Consider the following 20,752-nt stretch of genomic DNA (forward strand, 5'->3'; position numbering starts at 1 on the left):
AGTTGATACAAAAATTTCAACAGAAGGGTGAAAAGAGAAAATTAAAGAGAAAACTCAAAAACATAGTATAAAGTAAATGGGAAAGGGGAGATAATAAAATTAAAAGAATCATTCAAAGAAATCAAACATCTCACTAACAAGAGTTTCTGAAAAACACAGAAAACAGAGAATCTTACCAAAGAGACAACATAACCCTAATGAATACAAATAGCAGACAGAGCAACATCTGCTTACTTTTGTCCTCTCCCCCAGTCCACACCAAAGTGACGGTAAAGGAATGTTTCTGTTTATAAATACATAAATACAGTGAATGAAAGAAAAAAAGCAGTAACATGTTGGAGGCTAGAAAGCAGGCAGGACTAAACAGGATAAGGAAACTTAATTAGAAAGCCAAGATACAACCTGATTTACTGCAGAGCTCCCAGAAAGGACGAGGAACTGGTCAGACCGGGTAAAAGTGTGAAAGTGTGTGTTGGTGGTAGTATTAGGGAAAAAGCACTACTAAAAATAATTACTTTTTAAAAAGTAACCAGTTGAGACTTCCCCCACCTGAAAGAGGTCTGTAGATTTATGCTTTGAAAAAGGTAAGAAGGAGAATCTCTGGCCTACCCAGATGATTCAACAACTTGCCTCACCATGCGCTCAGAGCTTCCATTCAGTCTTTTAGTGTCTCACATTTAAACAGACAAATATCACCAGATCTGAGAAAGACTTAAACATGAAAGACAGCAACCAAACCAAACAAAAACAACTTAGAGGAAAATGATGCTTGGCATAAAGAAAACCTTTACGAAATCTATCAGTATCTCAAATAGACACAAGAAAATGTAATCATAAAACAAGTAGGATTCCATAAAGTGGGGGGAGAAACAAAAAAAAGAGCTCTTGAAAATTAAAAATTATAGCAGAACCTGGCCGGTGCTGCTCCGTGGTTGAGCATCAATCTATGATCTAGGACACTGTGGTTCGATTCTCAGTCAGGGCAAAATGCCTGGGTTGCAGGCTTGATCCCTAGTAGGGGGCATGCAGGAGGCAGTAGGTCAATGATTCTCTCATCATGGATGTTTCTATCTCTCTCTCTCCCTCTCACTTCCTTTCTCTGAAATCAATAAAAACATACTTAAAAAAAATTATAGCAGAAATTAAAAACTCAACTAAAGGATTGGGAAGGCTGAGAGTCTCCCAGAAAATTAAAAAAATATAAAAATATAAACATAAACATACAGATGAGAGAAAGCAGATCAGAGGCGTAGAGAACTAGTCTAGGTCCAATATGTGAACAATACGCATTCTAGAAACAAAGAAAACAAAGAAAAGGAATCACAAATAAAATAATTCAAGAAAAAATTCTAGAGGTTAAGACCATGAGTTTCCAGACTGGTGAAATCATAGCAGGATAAATAAAAACAAATCCTCAAGATCCTCAACAAGGCACATCATAATATATTTCAACACACTGGATGGCTAAAGAGAAGATGGTAAGGATTCATAGAGGAAAAATATAGAACATATCAAAAAATTCAGAAATCAGATTAGCAAACTGGAATTCTTAAAGAGAAAGAATGGAACTTCAAAAACTGATATAATGCCTTCAAAATTATTGAGAATGATTTTAAATGTGGAATTCCATTCTGAATCAAAGGATCAATTAATATTCAGGTAGAACAAAAATATTTTCCAGCATGCTAAGTCACAAAATATACACTTCCCATGCAACCTTTCTGAAGATAATACTTAAGGATATGCTCCACCAAAATGAGAAAGTAAACCAAGTAAGAGTCAGACATAAAATATAAAAAAAAGGGCACCAATTCAAGAGATGCAAAAAGAATACCTAAGAAGTAATTGGTGCTTCCTTGGAGAGAGCTGTGTATCAGTTGGGAAGGTTAGCCAATCCAGACGAGGGCTCCAGAAGAACTCTCTCCAAGAACATGACATTGACATACCACCTGATGCTTCAGAACATATTGAGCGATTTATACACCCAAAAGAGTCTGAGGCTGAATTAATGATATGTACAAAGAAAACAATGCAAATGAAAAATTAAGACAAGTATTTATCTGTGAATAGTATATACATGATCACAACATACACATTAAATATTCTTCTTATAAATGACATTACTATAGTCAGAAGATGAGGTGAATAAGAAATGATCAGCAGTAGGTGACAACCCAGGCAGATGTGCAACATCCTCATTTCCAGAAGAAATGACAATGGTTAAACCTAAATCTGATCTCAAGCAGTGGTCTTGTACACATATGGAAATACAGATCTGAACATCACACAGAAAGGGGCTGGGAGAAGCTGCCTCTGGAAAGGTGGAAATGGAGGAGAGAATGTTTAATATTAATAAAAATAATAAAAATAAAATAAAATTATTGCCCAGTAGTGAAGAAAATGAGTTTCCAGATTTAAAAGTTAAACCTAAAACTTAGCACAATTCATGATGAAACTCCAGAACACCAAAAGGATAAAGGGAAAAGCTTCTAGAGGATGTATGTAAGGCGTAGGGGGGGGCACATGCCAACCGCAACAGGGCATCCAATCTCTCGTCTTCAAAATTCAGGAAAAACTATTGCTTTCTTACAACTTGTGCTGAACCAAATTATCAATTGACTATGGGGGGAAAATAAAGGTAATTTCAGGCATGCAAGATTAAAAACAAAAAAAAGTACCACCCTAAAGACACTACAGAAGAAGACACTCTGTCAAAAGGAGAGTAAACCAAGGAAGAGGAGATAATGTGATCCAAAAAGAGGCACAAGGAATTCTTAGGAAAACAATAAAGAAAATCCCAGGATTAACAGCTATGTAGGAAGTTTAGAGAACTGAGAGCCCTAAGATTCTAAATAACCTCTCTAAGAGAATATTTTCATGGGAAAAACAAAACAGAAATGATGTATCTGAACTACTGAGGTTTAGAAATCTGTAGAAGAGTTTAAATTTTATGTAACATGAATAAAAAATTGTTCAAGGAAGGTAATAGGACACTATAGTGCTTAGCTATATTTTCATAGGTGTAACAAAAACCTGCTACTGACTTAATTTTAAAAAGTCTCTTTACTTTCTTAAAATAGAAGAAAGGAGAAAGGTGCAATAATATCTAATATTAAAGAAATACCATGATCACTTAACATTTATAAACATATGAAAGAAATCCTAAAAGAAGTAAAAATGGATCAACATGAGACTTGGGAAAGGAAAGGCAGACACTGGCATCTTTCCTTGTATTTCCGTTTTTCATTTACCTCTACTTTGAAATTTTTTCAATTAAATAAAGAAGATTTCAACAAATAAAAATTATCTAATGATCTAAAATTTTTCAAATAAGGATGAGATCTAATGGTGTTAGCTGCAAAAGGAAAACAAATTCATAAATTAATATTAATGATCTTCTGAAGGATACATTGCAAAAGACAAAACAAGCAGGCACCAGACTAAGCTGATATTCATTTCCTGTGTGGGCTTCATAAAATTGTAGTAGACCTCAGTTACTAGATACACAACTGTAGCAGCCACTGTGAAATCCACCAGCCACTGGTATTCTGGAAAGTAATGCAATGCTGAAAAATAAAGGTTAAAAAAGAAAGTTTTACTTAAACCCTTAGAAGGGTATATCTATAATTAACTATAAACATGACACACTTTATTCTATTTGGTGATTTGCAATGTAAAGATTACAAATGTAAGAATCTAAAGATACAGGAAACAGATTAAGAATTCTGGAATCCAAAACTAAATTTTAATACCACATGAATTAAATAATTAAAATAAACCTGAAATGATTACCAAAAGTTATTTAAATTGTTGTTAAAAACGTATGGATGCAAAATGAGTTGGTATTTTCTTAGCTGATTAGCTATATTTTACAGACATTATAAATCAAGATTTTTTTTTTTAAGAATCTGATGTATATTCTTAAGAAAAGCAATTTTTAACCTTTTTCATCTCATGGCACACATAAACTAATTATTAAATTCTGCAACACACCAAAAAATACCTATTTTTGCCCATTTGACAGAAAAAAAAAAAAGGTATAATTTTGATTCATTCACACCAGATGGCTATTGTCCTGTTGGCTGTTGTCATTTTTTTTTTTTACTTGACAGTCTAAGGGAAAATAGGTCAGTGCCCCTGACTAAAGTCAAGTATAGCATGTTTTAAAAATTCTTGCGGCACACCAGTTGAAAATCACTGCTTTAGAATACAACCTAATATAGATTACTACAGCTTTACTTACATTCATTTCTATGAAAAATGCTAAACTTTGTTACAGTTATTAACTGTACTAATGGGAGGTTAGTAATTTTAAGTTACTGCAGGTTAAAATAATAAATAAATCTACTTTTTATTAAATTATCCACTCCTGCAAGAAAAACTAATGAAATGCCTGTCAATTTTCCATAAAACCACACCCTTTCAACAAACTATTCCCTTCTAAGGATTTACATTAAAATTAGCATTCTCTGGAGTAAATATGATTCCATCTCCGTTTTCATTTTAGATATTCTGGTTTACTTCTGCCAGAATGTAGTATAAAATATCAACATCATTTTATAGAAGGCCTCCTAAAAATGTGGAAATAAATTACATACATAAACATTAATTTGTATGTTCTCACTGGTACATAATAAACCGACCTACATTGCTTTGAAAAAATTTTAGTTGTAAAATGTAACACCTGCGGCTATTTTAAAATCACAGTTTTATTTAAAAGTATTTTTAAAATACCACTCAAAGTAAGACTTATTTAAAATATCAAAATAAACTAAGCAAACTTACATCATCTCTATGAGATGACAGCAAAAATTCCAAATCCTTTTATGACTGGGTAAATTTTTTTACTTGGTTCAAGTTATTTTAATTGCTTTACAGTGTTTTGGGTTTTTTTTGTGATGTTCAGCAAAATTTTTCATTTACCCTAAAGTAGCTGCAGGATTCCTACCCTCTCTCCCCACTCTCTCCCCATCTAAAATCACCCAGTTAAGCCTTTTGAATAACTTTCTGGAAGAAAGACAAGGAAATGGATGAAAGAGATAGACAGATATCTGTGTATCTAAAGGTTTTCAATTTTTATTAACAACAATTGAAGTAAGAGTTCTAATTCTCCATGTCTGCCCACACTCACACAGGTTACCTCCAGGAAACATAACAGCAAACAGCCAAGTGACATTCAAATGTTCTTATGTTCTTTAAGAGGAACTTATAATGAATAGCTAACAAAAAACTTTCCTAAGATAGTTATTCAGATATCAATAATAAATACATTCAGCAAAAGTACAAATTATACATATTCTTTGCTATATATTTAATCCAAGTATTATATTCTTCTTTTTGTATTCAATAATATAATTATATACCTGCCCTTTTCATAGGATACTGGAATCAAAAGAAAATTTAAGAGTTTATCAAGTCCAGTAATTTCCATTAAGCTCCTTAGAGTATGTAAAGTTCAGGCAAAAAACTCCACTTCTACCTAAACACACATACACAGCATGCATTCACAAATAAATACATCAATATAAACATAAATAAAACATTTCCTATTATTCTAATGAAGTGCTATTGATATTTTGTGGCCAGTTGTTAAACTAGTACTATTTTTAATTAGTTCTCAAAATTGTATAACTGAAACAAAACACTGATAAGCTATGTGCTGAAGCCACAGTACCCTAATTTCAATTTTTAAATTCATTAATAGCCTAGTTCTCACTGACTCTGTATGTAATACTGTCTAAGTTATTTAACCTCTATCTAATGAATTTTTTTTTAAAGCTTGATAATAGTTACATACCTCATAGAATGTAAGGATGAGTTAATATAAGTAAAGCACTTACATCAATGACTGACAAATATGGAATTTTAAGCTGTTATTAAAGCTAATTAGCTGATAATTATTTGATAAACATTAGTTATTAGTAAAGTAACAAAAATGTGTACTAGGTATCAGGAAATATGTATATATATTCTTGCACTTATACATGTCTATCAACATTTTATATAAGTATGCACACATATAGGATAGTAAAATAAATGTGACAACTAATAAAATAAGTCAAAGTGTTTTTAAATGTTTTAAATTCTGCATGAAAGATAGTTTAAAAGAAAAAAGAATGACATAACCAGTCTTAATGCTACTAGACCACTGACTTAAATTGTTTCTCCTTGACATTTTTGGGTTCTAGGACACCCTTTCCACATTTAGACATAAAATCTTTGTAGGTGTAGGATCAACTTTCAAATATGTGGAAGCTACTTTGAGTCATAAAATAATTCTAAATTACATAGATGCTAGAAGAATTTGAAGGTTTTTCTGGAGTGGTACGTTTTAACATAAGAAGAAGGGCCAAATTACATAATGATACTTTATACAACACTACCAAAATTATTTTTTTAAACATGTTATTTTAACTTCTCACATAATGTAAACCATTACTTCTCAAACCTGCTCAAAAATCAGAACCACTTTGAACATTTTTAGAAATACAAATTCCCAGAACCCACTTTATATTTATTGAATCTCTAACAGTAGGTATGAGAATTCTTTATTTTTAAAGAGCTACTCAAGTGATTCTGAGGTACAATGAGGTTTGAAAACCAGTGTTTTAAATAATATCACATTAGATGCTTTTCTCTTCTAGGATTGAAATAATTTCATTTTAAATTTAAGATCATTACAATTACTATATAATTATAAACACTGACATACAGGGGGAAAAACTGAATGACTTATTCAGAGATACCCAAAGGGTAAAAAAGTAAATCTCGAAGAAGAAAAATGCTCTTACTCCTAATCCGGTTTATTATTCTAAAATCACTTTCTTTTCTACTAACTGTGAGCATAAAGTTGAATTATTGCAAATATAGGTAATTCAATACAAATATACAAATGCTTTCTGCAAGCCACAGTATAAAAGAAACAGCTGGCATAGATGGCAAAAAGTCTAGAATTCAAGATAATGAAAACTGACTGATCTCAGCATGAACAGAAACTGTGTAACAAACTTGTGTAAGTCAGCTTCTACTAAAAAAAAAATGGGAAAAATAATGCTTACTGTAAGTAAGGTGAATAGAATGAGAAATTCAATTTAAATGAAGTCATTTGAGCTTCTAAGCTCTGAGAAATATTTCATATTCTGAATAATGAACTTAATGATTAGAAAAACAAACAAAAAGTCTAGCCACAACAGATAAAATGAAAGTACTTTTACTAGCATAATATAAAACTGAGATTTACAGAACACTTTACCCATGATTTCCCTTACCAAAAGTATCCACTTCTGTAACTGACTTTGTTTCTAGATGGAGGTCAATATCCTTTGGAATGGTTAGTGGTTTACTTTCAATGTGACCATTATATTTCCTACAAAAATCAGACAAGTGACACAAAAAGCAAGTTACCTACACTGTTATCCAGTGTCTGTATCAAACTAATTACAAATGAAGTTTTAAATTTCACTGAAAAAGGGGAAGAATTTCTAATATCTCATCAAAAGAATGTAAGGTACGCCAAAGGTTTTAAAAGGGAACTATAAAATGTGGATGTAAATTATTATATGAATATAGAGATTACCAGGAAGACACCTTACTGACAGGAGTAAAATCTTAATTGCTAACTTAGCATTTCACCCCATGTCTCTTACTATCTCCTGGAGATTTAAAGAGAACCTACCATCTCTTTCTTTAGGGACAAGAGTAAAAGCAAGTGAAGACAACATGTGTTTCTCTTTGAAATTATATATGTACACATATACATACATATAAACATATCTGTAGTTATAAACAAGTCAGAGTTAAAGAAATATATTAAGATTTGTGTGCATGAGAAGTTGAGAAACATGAAAGGACAACTCAGAGTTGCTTGTACTAAGAATCAGGAATGGAGAAAAACCACAGAATTCTTTAGGTGCACGCACATTGTGTCATTTCCAAATTTAATTTTTAAGAACAAATACATATTAAAAGTAAAAACTATGTTTCAGTAACATTAATTAAATACCAAGAAACAATTTTGCATTTATTGAATAAATATAAACCAGGAAAACCTCAGTAAAAATATTAATTCATGTCAATAAATCAAATAATAATTATTGCTACTAGACAGTGTCGTTTAGTGCATCTTTTTGTAAATGTAAAACATTTTCAACATATGGAAATTACTGTAAAAATATTGACTATAAGGCATACAGTAAAAATTAAATGTTTATAAAACAAAGACTATATTACATAACTGAATTTTACAAGTGTAGAACATGGTACCTATGAATAGGCAGAGGTGGAAGTTAAAGGGAAATGTAGAAACTAAAAACTAACCTGGATTAAAATACTAACTCTTAATAGTTATGTGAACTTGCTCAATTCATTTAACATCTTTGATCAACAACTTCGTCATTAGTAAAATATAAATTAAAATATTAGCTAACATTCAGAGATGTGTAGATTAAATGAAACTGTTTAAAACTGCTTTGGAAATTATAATGTTAAGCAGGAATATATTTTTTTTAAACATAACTATTGCAATTCAGAGAAAGAGGGTTTACACTTAATCTTCCAATGAACTTCAAGGTTTGTAAGCAAAAAAGAATGGTAGTGAGATCAGAAAAGACAACTTTTTCAAATTTCCAATTATGTGTAAACCAATCATTAATGTTTAAAGAAATTTTTAAAATTTGGTGACAGTTTGTTCTCACTGACATCTCATAATATATTAGAATAAAAGTTTCAGGTCCTAAGAAGTCCTCTCCATCCCCAACTGAGCAATCTAAAACTAAAGCTCATTCAGAAAGGCTAATTAACAAGCACTTTCTTTGGGAATTCAATTTAAATAGAGAAACAAAAGTTTAAAGCTGAAAGGATCTTTCAAAATTAGTTTATTCCTTCCATTTCACAGATGAAGCTGCTGTGGTCCATTCCGTGAGGTTCAGGTTAAGTTTTCTTCATAAACGTTAAACATCAAAATAATATTCAGCAGTTGAATGGGGCCTAAGAAGTTATACTGTCCACCCCTTTTATTTAAAAAATGAGGAAAGAGAGATCAAAAGCGGATGAACTTGCCCAATACCATAATAATGAGTGGTAGGGTCCTAGCTGGTTTGGCTCAGTGGTCAGAGCATCGGGCCCACAGACTGTAGGGTCCGGGGTTTGATTCCAGTCACGGACACATACCTCAGTTGCAAGCTTGACCCCTGGCGCTGGTCAGGGCACATGCGGGATGCAACCAATCAATGTGCTCTCTCACATCGATGTTTCTCTCTCTCTGAAAAGCAATGAAAAAAACTATCCTTGGGAAAGGATTAAAAAATTAAAGTTAAAAAAAGGGTGGAAAGAACCCAAACCAACTGGTATTTTTAAATGACTTATAGGGTAAAAACATGGATTATGGGTCTTCCCCTATCAGTCCCCGCACTGCATTTTAATATGATGGCTATTTGTTTTCATGACTGAAACACAAAGAAGAATATAGTTGACTATTCTTAAGTAAAATAATCACTTTTGTGCTTATATATTAGATTACTACATTTGGGGTCTTCTTAGATCATGGATTTTAAGCTCAAATTTATCAACTGTTTTGGGGTAATTGGAAAATGTTCTTTTAACCAAAGTACAAAAATGTATTTATATAAATTGTGTCAGATATTTAACACTTTACAAATTCAACAATATAACTTACCGATCTTTTTTGCTTTTCCCTTTTTGCTGCTTCCCTGCAAGTATTCTTAATTCTTCTTCTGTAGGATGTTGATACCATCTTAAACTAAGAAAAGAGGAATCCTTTTAAATACAGCAATTAAAATCACCAGAATTATTCATTTCTTCTACAAGTATTTATTGAGTTTCCTATTTGTGGAGATACTGCTGGGAAAAATCAGGTGAAAACTAATCTGAAACAGATACTACTGCTTAAGCCTTAAAAGGATTTATTTAGATTCAAATCCAGCAAACGCCAAGCACTTACTTAGATAGATGCCAGACCCTGAAATGCTGTTTGTTGGTATATTTCTTACAACTAACAATGTGTTAAACATACATTAAGACGAAACAGGCCTACTATTAAAAGTAAATGGAGTAAACTTCAGGCAAACTGCAGCAGCACATTAAAATTCTCCACCCATCCCTTCATTTACACAAAAGGAACTGATTATGTCTTAAAAAGAGTCCTTTGAATGTCCCCCAAAATACAAGTAGTCTTTGCTTTGCTTTCCTTCCTTTAATTTAGCTAGAGAATTATCAAATTTTATGTGTATAGGAATTAGAGTAAATTGTTGTTATTTAAAAAACCCTTTACACTCCTTTCTCTCTCCTCCCAAAAAGAAAGAAGGCTAAAGGGAAGAAGTTGGCGTCAGCCCCTACTGTCTTGAAGAAGTAGGAGGCCAAGGTGGTAAATCCCTTGTTAGAGAAAAGACCCAAGAATGTTGACATTGGACAGGACATCCAGCCCAAAAGGGACCTCACCTGCTTTGTCAAATGGCCCTGCTATATCTGGCTGCAGCAACGAAAAGTTATTCTCTATACGCATCTGAAAATACCTCCAGCCACTAATCAGTTCACTCAGGCCTTGGACCACCAGCTACTCAACTGCTAAAACTGGCCCACAAGTACAGATCAGAGACAAGGCAAGAAAAGAAGCAAAGGCTGTTGGCCCAGGCTGAGAAGAAAGCTGCCAGCAAAGGGGATGTCCCCACCAAGAAGCCACCTGTCCTTCGAGCAGGGGTGAACACTGTCACCACCCCGGTGGAAAACAAGAAGGCCCAGAATATATCTGGGTATGCCAGCTGGTAGTGACTGCCCAAGATATGGGTCCCATTGAGCTGGTTGTCTTCCTGCCTGCCCTGTGCCTTACCCCTGGACACTCTCATAAGTACATTCTGATCCCACCTTTAGTTATTTATCCATAATGCAAATCTTATCAAGAAATATGCCTGTTTAAATTTTTTCCAAGACTCTGCACAGGGTAAAGCAGTGAGTAAGGCAGCTAGACAAGGACTTGGCCAAGGTCCTATTTTCATAAAGGAGAAACATACAGTTAGTATTGCTAGAGCTTGTAATTTTTCAATTACAAAAAAATCTAGATCCTTAAAGTAAAATATGCCAATTAAAAAACTATATTAGCAACTGATCTGATGTTTTTAAAAACACTGCAGAACTGATCATTTGAGTAATGACTGGAAATTTGATGTTAAGAAATTTTTTAGCTGTAATAATAGTAATTTTTTAAAAGCTCATATATTTTAGAGATATATATGAATGAATATTTGCTATAAATAATATGTCGGGGGGGGAGATAAAGGGGAACAAAGATGAAACAAACTAACAACCAGCTATCAATTGTGATGAGTACATAGGAGCTCATGATATTCATTATATATTCATTATATTATTCTGTCTACTCTTTTATATACATTTGAAAATTTCCATTAAAATTAAAACACATAATATAAAGCCCAAGTATGTATAGGTTTTGTGACCTCCTGTTTCCACAGCATTTCAAGATTTCACTAGATCTACTTCACTGGACTCACCTTCAACAATTCCCCTTTTGAACATGACATTCTACCTAGACTAAATGACATTTTATTTCACAAAGTATTTCATTCCTTGGTGTTTTGGCATATATTCTCCTCTGCTTATAAAAACCTATGCCCCTATCTGGTAAACTCCACATTTACCTTTTACTGTTTATAAGACAGGCTGCCTGTGATATAATAAAAAATACATCTGGTCATTGAGCCCCAGGTCTTGGCACACAGCATCAAAAGCCCTTACGAACTGGCCACTGTGTTTCAGTTGGTTGGGCATCATCTGGAGCACCGAAGGGTTGTTGGTTCCTTTCCAAGTGGGGCCACATTCCCGGGTTGCAGGCTTAGTCCCTGGTGGGGGCATACCAGAGGCAGGTGATCTATGTGTCATTCTCACATAGACGTTTCTCTCACTTTCCCTCTCTCACTGAAGATCAACGAAAAATCTTTTTAAAAGCCCTTGGAATTTCCTGAGTAATAGGGGGTGTCTTTGTTATGCTAATGAGGGGATTTACAGTACAGGCAGCCTCAGGTTGGAGGCTCATTACCAGAAATCGCAGGCATGGGAAGGAGAGGAAGACAGGTTAAGTTCAATCATGTGGTCAATAACTATGTGACCAACCAAACACCACAAAATCACTAGACACTAAACCTCAGAGGAGCTTCCTCGTGGTTCAACACACTGATGGGCCTGGAAGGTGACATACCCTGGCTCCTTCCCAAACCTCACCCTACTTGCAATCTTATAATAAAACTGTAACTATAAATATAACACTTTACTAAGCTCCGATCACATTAGCAAACTATTTAATCTGAGGGAGTTGTGAAAATGCAATCATTTGTAGCCAGTGGCTCGTTGTCAGAAGTATGAGTAGCCTGGGCATGCCAAGAACTTCCTCTACTCCATTTCAGAAAACGTACCACCATCCTCCTCAAATTGGAAATGCAGACATCGTCTTTACTCCTTACTGTTTTTCATTCCCTGCCTTTAGTCCATCAGCAAGATCTGTTGATTCAGTATCCAAAATATATCTCTCTGCTATTCTTGCCTCCCTCTAATTCACAGAGCAGCAAAAGAGATCTTAAAATGTAAATTAAGTCTTTCCTCCTGCCTTGAGACCATTTTAGAAAGTGGGTCCACAAAATAAGAGTAAGCAAGCTTGAATATATTTTTAAAAAAAATAGGTCTTAGAAAATGTAAGGGTCTTAACATATTTTATTATTATAGTACTCTAAATGTAACCTAAGTTTTCTTATACTAAGGACTAAACAACTAGTTTTAGTTTATAAAATGAGTTATTGCTTAAGTGTTTTTCTAAGTATTATGTACTTAATTCTCATCATTCGTGGATTCTATATTTGTGACTTGCCTAGTTATTAAATTTTATTTGTAAAATGTATTCTAATGCACCACAAAATCCATAGTTGTGATACTTTTGAGGTAATTCACAGACCTGCAGAATGGGGAAAAATTTGAATGGCCCTGTGCCCATTTTCCCAGTGAGTGAGGCCTTATTGTTTCGCCTCTCATACTGTAAACAGGTGTCCTTTTTATGGTCTATTTTGTGCTACATTTTTCACATTTTTTGCTTTTTGTTGGTGAATTCACTATTAAAAATGGATTCCAAGCATAGAACTAAAATGCTGTTTAGTGTTCCTAAGCAGAAGAAGGCTATGATGTGCCTTATGGAGAAAATTTGCTGCAAATATTCATAGAACTCAGAAAAATGCAAAGAAATAGGTCAAAAGTAAGGAGTGGATATGAGGGGGGTTTTCTAAGGAGGAATGCTGAGGCGGGGGGAGGGTTTTCTTTGTTGTTGTTACTTTTAATTGGAGATCTTTTTGTTTTTAAGTGTGTGTGCTAACTGGAATAATCCAAAAGAAAAGCAATTGACAAAGAGAGAAAAGGCCAAAGATTGGGTGAAGGTTAGAAGAAGTGGGGTACAAAGCACAAGCGCAGGAAATGAGCCCTGACAGACAGGATACTTCCTTCACAAATGAGATTAAAATATATAAACACTAAAGAAAAGAAGGGTTGCATGTATAACTAGGTTTGTGGGTTTGGTGGTGTGAAAATGAGAGTTATTGGCTCTGGTTTCAAGAGCTTAGTGTGAGGCTGAGGCAGGCAAGCATGTTTCAAGAGAAAGGACTTGGGTTGAAAAGTTGTCCAAGAAGTAGAACACAGAAAGACTGCCAGGCATCTAAGTGGACATCTAAGGTCTGAGATCATTAATTCAAACTAAAACCTAGAAGTACAACTGCATGATATTTTTTCAATAGTCAGTACTTCCTACACAGTTTGACTGCATACCATATGGTTCCCATTTACTATACTTTAAGTTCTGGTCTCAATTTTTAGTCTTCTCCTTACTGTTAGTTGGTATGTCTATCTCAGCAAAATGATTTACAATATGCTTGTAACTGCTATACTATGCCTTTCTAACGGGGGCTTGGAAGACAAATACAAGTTTATTACTTTAGATTCTAAGTAGCAGTTAATAATGGTAACAAAAATACAATTAGGGAAAAATGCTCTATGTTAATATATTAAGCCAAAGGGACATGATTTATCATGAAGGTAAAATATGAATAGAAAAGATTAGAAGGAAATATAACAAAATTTACACAGTGGTTATCTTTGGCTGATGGAAATATACTCCATTACCTCCTCTTCTTCCTTTTGATCAATTTATCATCATATTCTGTATCACAGACATGTATTGTTTTTGTAATTAAAAAAATAAACGTTTTTTAAAAATAAAAAGTGCCCACGTTCGCAGCACATATACTAAAATTGAAATGATAGAGAAGATTAGCATGGCGCATGAGCAAGGATGACACGCAAATTTGTGAAGTGTTCTGTACTTTTTAAAAAAAGTATTAATAGGATCTCACTAAAAACGGAAATTGTAGCATTTTAGCTAAGTATGTATTTTACGACAATCGCCTTGGTTATTCAGTGGCTTTTTTCACTTATATTCAGATGGTCACAGTGTCTCAGATAATACTATATACCACAAAATTATTAAAATATTTTTTCAACGATTTTCTTGTATAGACCTGTTACATAAAATATGACAGCCTTTCTTACTAAAGCAGTTCAATAACACTGAAAAAAATATGTATCAGAAAATATAGAATGTACTGACACAGACCCTTTAAAAACTTTAAGCAACAATGTCATTTAAAGCAAATGACTTAAAAAATTTTCAGAACTAAAAATTTCAAAAGTTTAAAATGGAAACCTGAACATGAACAAATACAGAAAAACTACTACTCAGAGCAAGCTAAAAAGCTTTCATACATAAATAATACAAAACTCTATTTCAGGGTACACAATATAGGTCACTAAAGAAAGCTTTAGTCTCCATTCTAAATCTCCATAATTGACAAGTGGGGAAAAAACTTAAGAGTAAACAAATACTACTTAAAACTTAGAAAACCTTTCTGTACAAGAAGCTAAAATATTGTTTGTTATATATATACAGTCTCCTATTAATAATTGGAAATGTTAATAGAACATCATGACATTCTGGAACTGGAAGTTAAGACAGCTAATGCAAGGAGAGCAAGGACTCAGGCATTCCACAAGGGTAGCAGCTAAAGGTTTAAACCTTTCCCTTAGGTCATAGGTCCCACCTACTGTGCATTTGAATAGTAGGTTTCTCTCATCAAAGGGAACTTGCAGAGTCGTGAATCAGGCAACATGCAAAAGACAACAGGCAGAAAGAATTAGAGCAACTGAATATGAAGGTGTTGTTACACCCTCTTTACCCAATTATGGATGAGATAAAAATTAGAATCCAACCATATTTTCGATAAGGGACATATGAAGGGAAGGAGCAGACCAAAGTGAGAGCCAAGGAAGGCAAAGGGGTAGAGAAAAATACATAGGTTTGAGCTAAACAATCAGGAAAATGGAGAGCAGGTTCATTAAAGAAGCTATTAAGGAGAAAAAGCAAACCCTACTCCTCATGCAAAACCCACTATTCAAATGTACAAAGAATGTAACCTATCACTTACCTCTCCATGAAAAGAGGGGCCATGCAAACTTCAAAACAAAAAGGAACTTTAATTACAATAGAAAGAAGAATACTTTGGCTACAAATCAGTGGTATGCAGGACACTATGAAGAACTAACATCTTTAAGGCGATCTAAACAACTGTTAAAACAAGTGCTCCTTAGGTTAGGGAAAGCAGTTTACATTAAAAGTACAGAAAGACCTACTTCCCAAGAGTCTTCCTTTTGGGAGAGGGAAAGAGAAATAGGTCAATCTGAGAGCACTAGACTCCTTCACAGTTGAGTTTTTCAAGGTCATAGCAGAGATTTTCATGTTCACACGTTATAGGCAGAATAGATCTTACTAACGTTTTTGTTAAAGCAGGACTGACTCCCTTCAACAAAATCTGATAGTCATGTAAAAAGGCATGCAAAAAAAAGGAGAATAATATTTTCTAGAAGAAAAATATTTTCCTATTTAAGAACGAATGGAATACAATATATATATAATTTAGTAATGCAGAATAAATTTAATCTCAAATGGTGAGTGAGAGGTATAATTTGTATAGATGGTATTTCTTAAACTCTACTTCAATGTGTCTTTTAATTTAGTTTAGGACTAAAGGTCGCTATGTAGCCATAGAGAAGCCATAACTATACATTAAGTAAAGAGAAACCAATCATACACTATTTATAACCTGAAGGATATCTTCTGAAAGCCTACGTACAGCTAGGAAAACAAGTAGAAAAAAGAAAATCTTAAATAAGTTACTCTGGAATCTGCCAAGAGAAGTCACAGTGGTTGCAGAAAAGTTCACCTCTACCAATTCAAAGCTCTTTTCAAGTATGTCAGTTCCAGGACAAGGTCTTGAGTGGTTGAGCAGCCAAAAATCAAATCCACAGTAGACTGTGTCAGACTTTAGGGTAAAAGGCCCGTGACCTGTTTCACTTTTCAGTATGTGAAAGTAATTAAAGTTAAAACTTGTTTTCTCATTTATAAAAATAGAGAAGGTCTAGACACTCACCAATCCTGCTTTTACTTTCTAAGTAAAATGAAAACTACACTTCCCACACTTCCTTGTACTTTGGCCTGAACTAGCCACAGGGCCCCAGCCTATGTAATGTGGGCAAAAATGATACATCTACTTCTAAGCTTCACTCCTAGATAATCTCCAGAAAGATCCATAGCCCTCTCTCTCTCTCCTGACTTGCCAACTGGCACAGCATCTAACAGAGGACTCGAAGGTAGCAGAAGGAACAGTTGGCACCACAAGACAAAAAAGTTTACAATCCCTAAGTCACCACTTGAAGGATAGATAGCTGAATCCTTAAAACACCAATTTGTGAAGGATCTACCTGGAGAGCTGCCCAACCCCTGTCTGATTCCCCCATTTGACCCTCACTCCTGTCTGAGGAAACTGAATGAGAAACTTTTATTAAATTCACACACTGAGATTTCTGAGGTCATAACATATCCCAAATACATGTCCTCTCCTACCTAGCTTAGCGTGTACAAATCCAAATGAGATAGCAGAAATAAAAATTTTATCAGGATGAAGTATTATAACATGGCAAAGGTAATACTAATGGAATTTAACCAGACTAAAGATTATGCAGTTTTTAAAAAAAACCTACAGATCTACAACAGTAACATCAATATATAAATGTTATTTAACAAGAGCCAGAAAACGAGTCAATTTTTTCATATTAAAAATCACCACACTGCTAATTTACAAGCAAAAATTGCTTATTCCTTCAAGGGATTTACTTCTTTAGGGAAATGGCAGGCTTACTCATTAAATCAATGTAACAGAATCAGGTGCCACTTCAAATCCTCCAATTCGAAAAGAAAGAGGTAGATGATATATAGACAAAAATTAATTTATAGAATACCAACAAAAAAAAGCCATAATGTTAAAGAAAAATACAAATATTTATTTATAATTTGAAGATATTATACTATTAGAATAAATATTAAGATGATAATATACAGAAACTGAAAGAGGTTTCTTCTGTCCTTCTCATGAGTAAGCCATGTGGTTAATACACACATTGGTTAATATACACCTATTTACCTGAATAGTTCTATTAAATAGTTCTATTCAATATAGTCACTCCCAAGCCATCCTATACTAGTCATAATTTAAAGTCCTCATGAGCCTCTCCCCTTAAATTCCTTTAAGCACTTTATAGACAATAAAGAATTGCCCTCAGATCTATCTTTTGTCAACTCAGCAGCATCATATGGTTTAAAATGCAAACTATCATTTCTAATCAATAAATGTTTATATAAGCAACTTATAGGAATTTTAGATTTTCTCAATATTAAAAGTTTCATGTCAGATCACAAAAGACTGGTAAAATAATAATTATCCCAAAAGGGCAAAATCAATTATTTTATTCAATTGAGCTAGGAAATAACATTTAGCAATTTGGCTTCATGACCTAAAAACTTCACAATTAACCATTAAAGAAAGGTAGGTGATTTTAAAAATGCAAAGCAAAACAGGGAGGCAGCCTGGCTGATGTGGCTCAGAAGTTGAGCATGGACCTATGTATGATCCTGGAGACTGCAGTTTGATTCCAGGTCAGGGCACATGCCAGAATTTTGGGCTCGATCCCCAGTAGGGGGCATGCAGGAAGCAGCAGATCAATGACTCATCATTGATGTTTCTATTTCTCTCCCCACTCTCTTCCTCTCTCTGAAATCAATAAAGACATATTTAAAAAAACAAAACAAAACAAAGAAATGGGGAGGAAAAGTAACTATAGCAGAAGAGTAACTATTACTAGAAAATTCAAACTGGTACCCTTAGAACCTGATTTGGCATTCGAAAGAGCATTAGTTAACTCTAAATTTAATCTGTTTATAAAAAAATAAAATAAAAAAAATCAAGAATATTAAAAAAATCAACTTTGTGTTTATTTTTAAAGATTGAGCTCCCTCTCAAATTAGTAGTTATGTGGTATGCATATTTATGACACATACTTGTCAAAAAGTAAAGATTTTAAAATACATTAATCTAATGTTAACAAAGAGAAGAGAATCAGGTGTTTGATCTTTTAGCTTTTACCTGTGAATGTTTTATAGAAACAAATGAAAAAAGTAAGTTACAGCCAAAAGAGATCTAGAAGTCTCACTGGGGACTCATCATAAACAGAGTCTAGAAATGTACACTTCTCAGTAGAAAATAAGCTACCTTACTGTATTCATCTAGTTTATTAATGCAGATTCCGTTTATGAGAATTAATAATAATTAGCACAGCTGATGTTTTACTCTTTCAAGATCTATGGCAAAGGGCTTTTGCTAAGTAAAAAAGTAAACAAGATTACACAGGGCATAACTAGTAATCTAGTTAGAGACAATTGATTTTTTCACTTATAAGTAGCTCTGATAGATGCTTTCAACTTTATTAAAACTATAGTTATTATTTACTTTGCTAATAAAATACACATTTTCAAATAGCTGATCTCATCATACTTTACAAATACATATATCAGTGTTCAAAACAATTTTAAGTGGTCTGAATAATATTTTCCTATATTTAAACCCTGACGTGGAAAAAAATGTAAGCATACAAAGAATATAAATAATTAAAACTGGAAAATAAATTCTATAGAGGAAATTTAAGCATTGTGGATAGAATAGTCCCGAATTAAAGGTTTATTATTTATTTTGCAGTATATGAAATCATTAGAAAGAGCTATCCATTGTATTCTAATTTTAAAAGGTCTAAACAAAAGAATACAGACATACATATCAATAACAGAATTTGGTTATTTATTGGAGATAAGTATTTGGAATAAAACTATTGCCATGGCACCAAATCTATAACTTACCTTTCAGAATTACACAGGATTTTGGCATTTATTTCTGTGTGCAGTTGTCCTGCTTTTGCCTCATTATATCTCCTATACTTCTTTACTTTTGATTTTATTGTTTTACTGTACAAATTTCAGCAAGGCAACTTAGCTCCTTCGTAAAGGAGTGGGGACAGCAGTAAGTTTATAGTGCAGTGGAAAAAATTAAAATCCTACAAAATAAGTTCACCCCCATCTTCGTTGTTAAAGTTACAAATTCTTTGCAGTAAAAGAACCCCTAACTCATAGTAAACTTTCAACTGAGTCACTAATAACAGGTCATGTGAGTCATTTTTTCCAACAATTGTGAAAATATTTAAGTACTTCAATTTATAGTCTCATCATTTTGTTGACCAACTTTTAAAAAGGTAACTGGAAAAGTTATGTGGTATTTTCAGTGGCCATGGACAAAAGGGAACAGAGAAGGAGGGTGGGGGTGGGAACTGAACTCTTGACCATGACCCTATTACCTTTGTGTTAAACAGATAAACTACTAATAACTCAAGAGAAATAAGGAAACTAGGTTTTCCCCATAACTTTCCTTTGTCAAGTTTTTATTTTTAGAAAATAGGAATTAGCACTTAACTATCTAGGAAGCTAATCAGCCTGGTAAATTAAACAGAGATTTGAAAGTGCCAGTCACAATTACCCTATATTTGACTTACCTGCCGTTACAGAGTAGCCATCGAGCAAGAGAATAGTGAGGTATAATCTTCTGCATGATGCTGGCCATCACCATGGTAACAACCAGCTGTATACCTATTACACCCTGTGTAAAAAAACAAACATTTTAACAATAAATGAAGTTAGATTTAGGGACATTGCTGGAAAACTTTCTACCCATTTAGAAAATGAAACTTTAAGAAAGAGGAGTTACTATTAAAATATGTATTAGGCATTCAACACCACATATGTTTAAACTTAAAATAAGCAATCTCATTTTATAATCCTCTAAGAGTTACCCAAGAGTCACATCCATGTGAACAAAAGTTAAATGAATTAGCATACACATTTAAAATCTATTCCCACCTGGCCAGGCATGGACCTAGGATCCAGGAGATCAGGGTTTGACTCCAGGCCAGGGCACATGCCCGGGTTGCGGGCTCGATCCCCAGTTGGGGGAGTGCAGGAAGCAGCCGATCAATGACTCTATCATCATTGATGTTTCTATCTCTCTCTCTCCCTCTCCCTTCCTCTCTCTGAAATCAATAAAGATATATAATAAATAAATAAACAAATAAATAAATAAATAAAATCTCTTCCCCAAGAAATGTTCTCCATCATGCAAAGGGTATCAAAATGAAGTAAAAATGAGTGATTTTTTATCCTCCAAATTTACTCTGTTCAATACACATGAAATACTAGCTTGGC

General features: G+C 33.6%; 1 protein-coding gene and 1 non-coding gene across 4 annotated transcripts in view; one reads left to right on the forward strand and one right to left on the reverse strand.

The window, feature by feature from the left end:
- Positions 1-20,752, reverse strand: part of TMEM161B (transmembrane protein 161B) — a 64,994-nt gene that overhangs the window by 29,229 nt on the left and 15,013 nt on the right. Inside the window, exons 2-5 of one of the 3 annotated variants that reach the window (XM_016210323.2) lie at positions 20,047-20,150; positions 9,674-9,757; positions 7,269-7,366; positions 3,410-3,566 (exon numbers count right to left, since the gene is read on the reverse strand). In XM_016210323.2, coding sequence (XP_016065809.1) covers positions 3,410-3,566; positions 7,269-7,366; positions 9,674-9,757; positions 20,047-20,150 — 443 coding nt within the window. Of the gene's footprint in view, positions 1-3,409; positions 3,567-7,268; positions 7,367-9,673; positions 9,758-20,046; positions 20,151-20,752 lie in introns of those variants that run through there. The other 2 variants (XM_087815439.1, XM_087815440.1) reach the window with 2 other exon arrangements.
- On the forward strand, positions 14,284-14,388 carry LOC148093490 (U6 spliceosomal RNA). Its single transcript, XR_015714328.1, has one exon. It is a non-coding gene; the product is annotated as a U6 spliceosomal RNA (small nuclear RNA).

This window comes from Miniopterus natalensis, chromosome 3, assembly GCF_054644295.1.
Source record: "Miniopterus natalensis isolate mMinNat1 chromosome 3, mMinNat1.hap1, whole genome shotgun sequence".
In the NCBI taxonomy this organism is placed as follows: Eukaryota; Metazoa; Chordata; class Mammalia; order Chiroptera; family Miniopteridae; genus Miniopterus; species Miniopterus natalensis.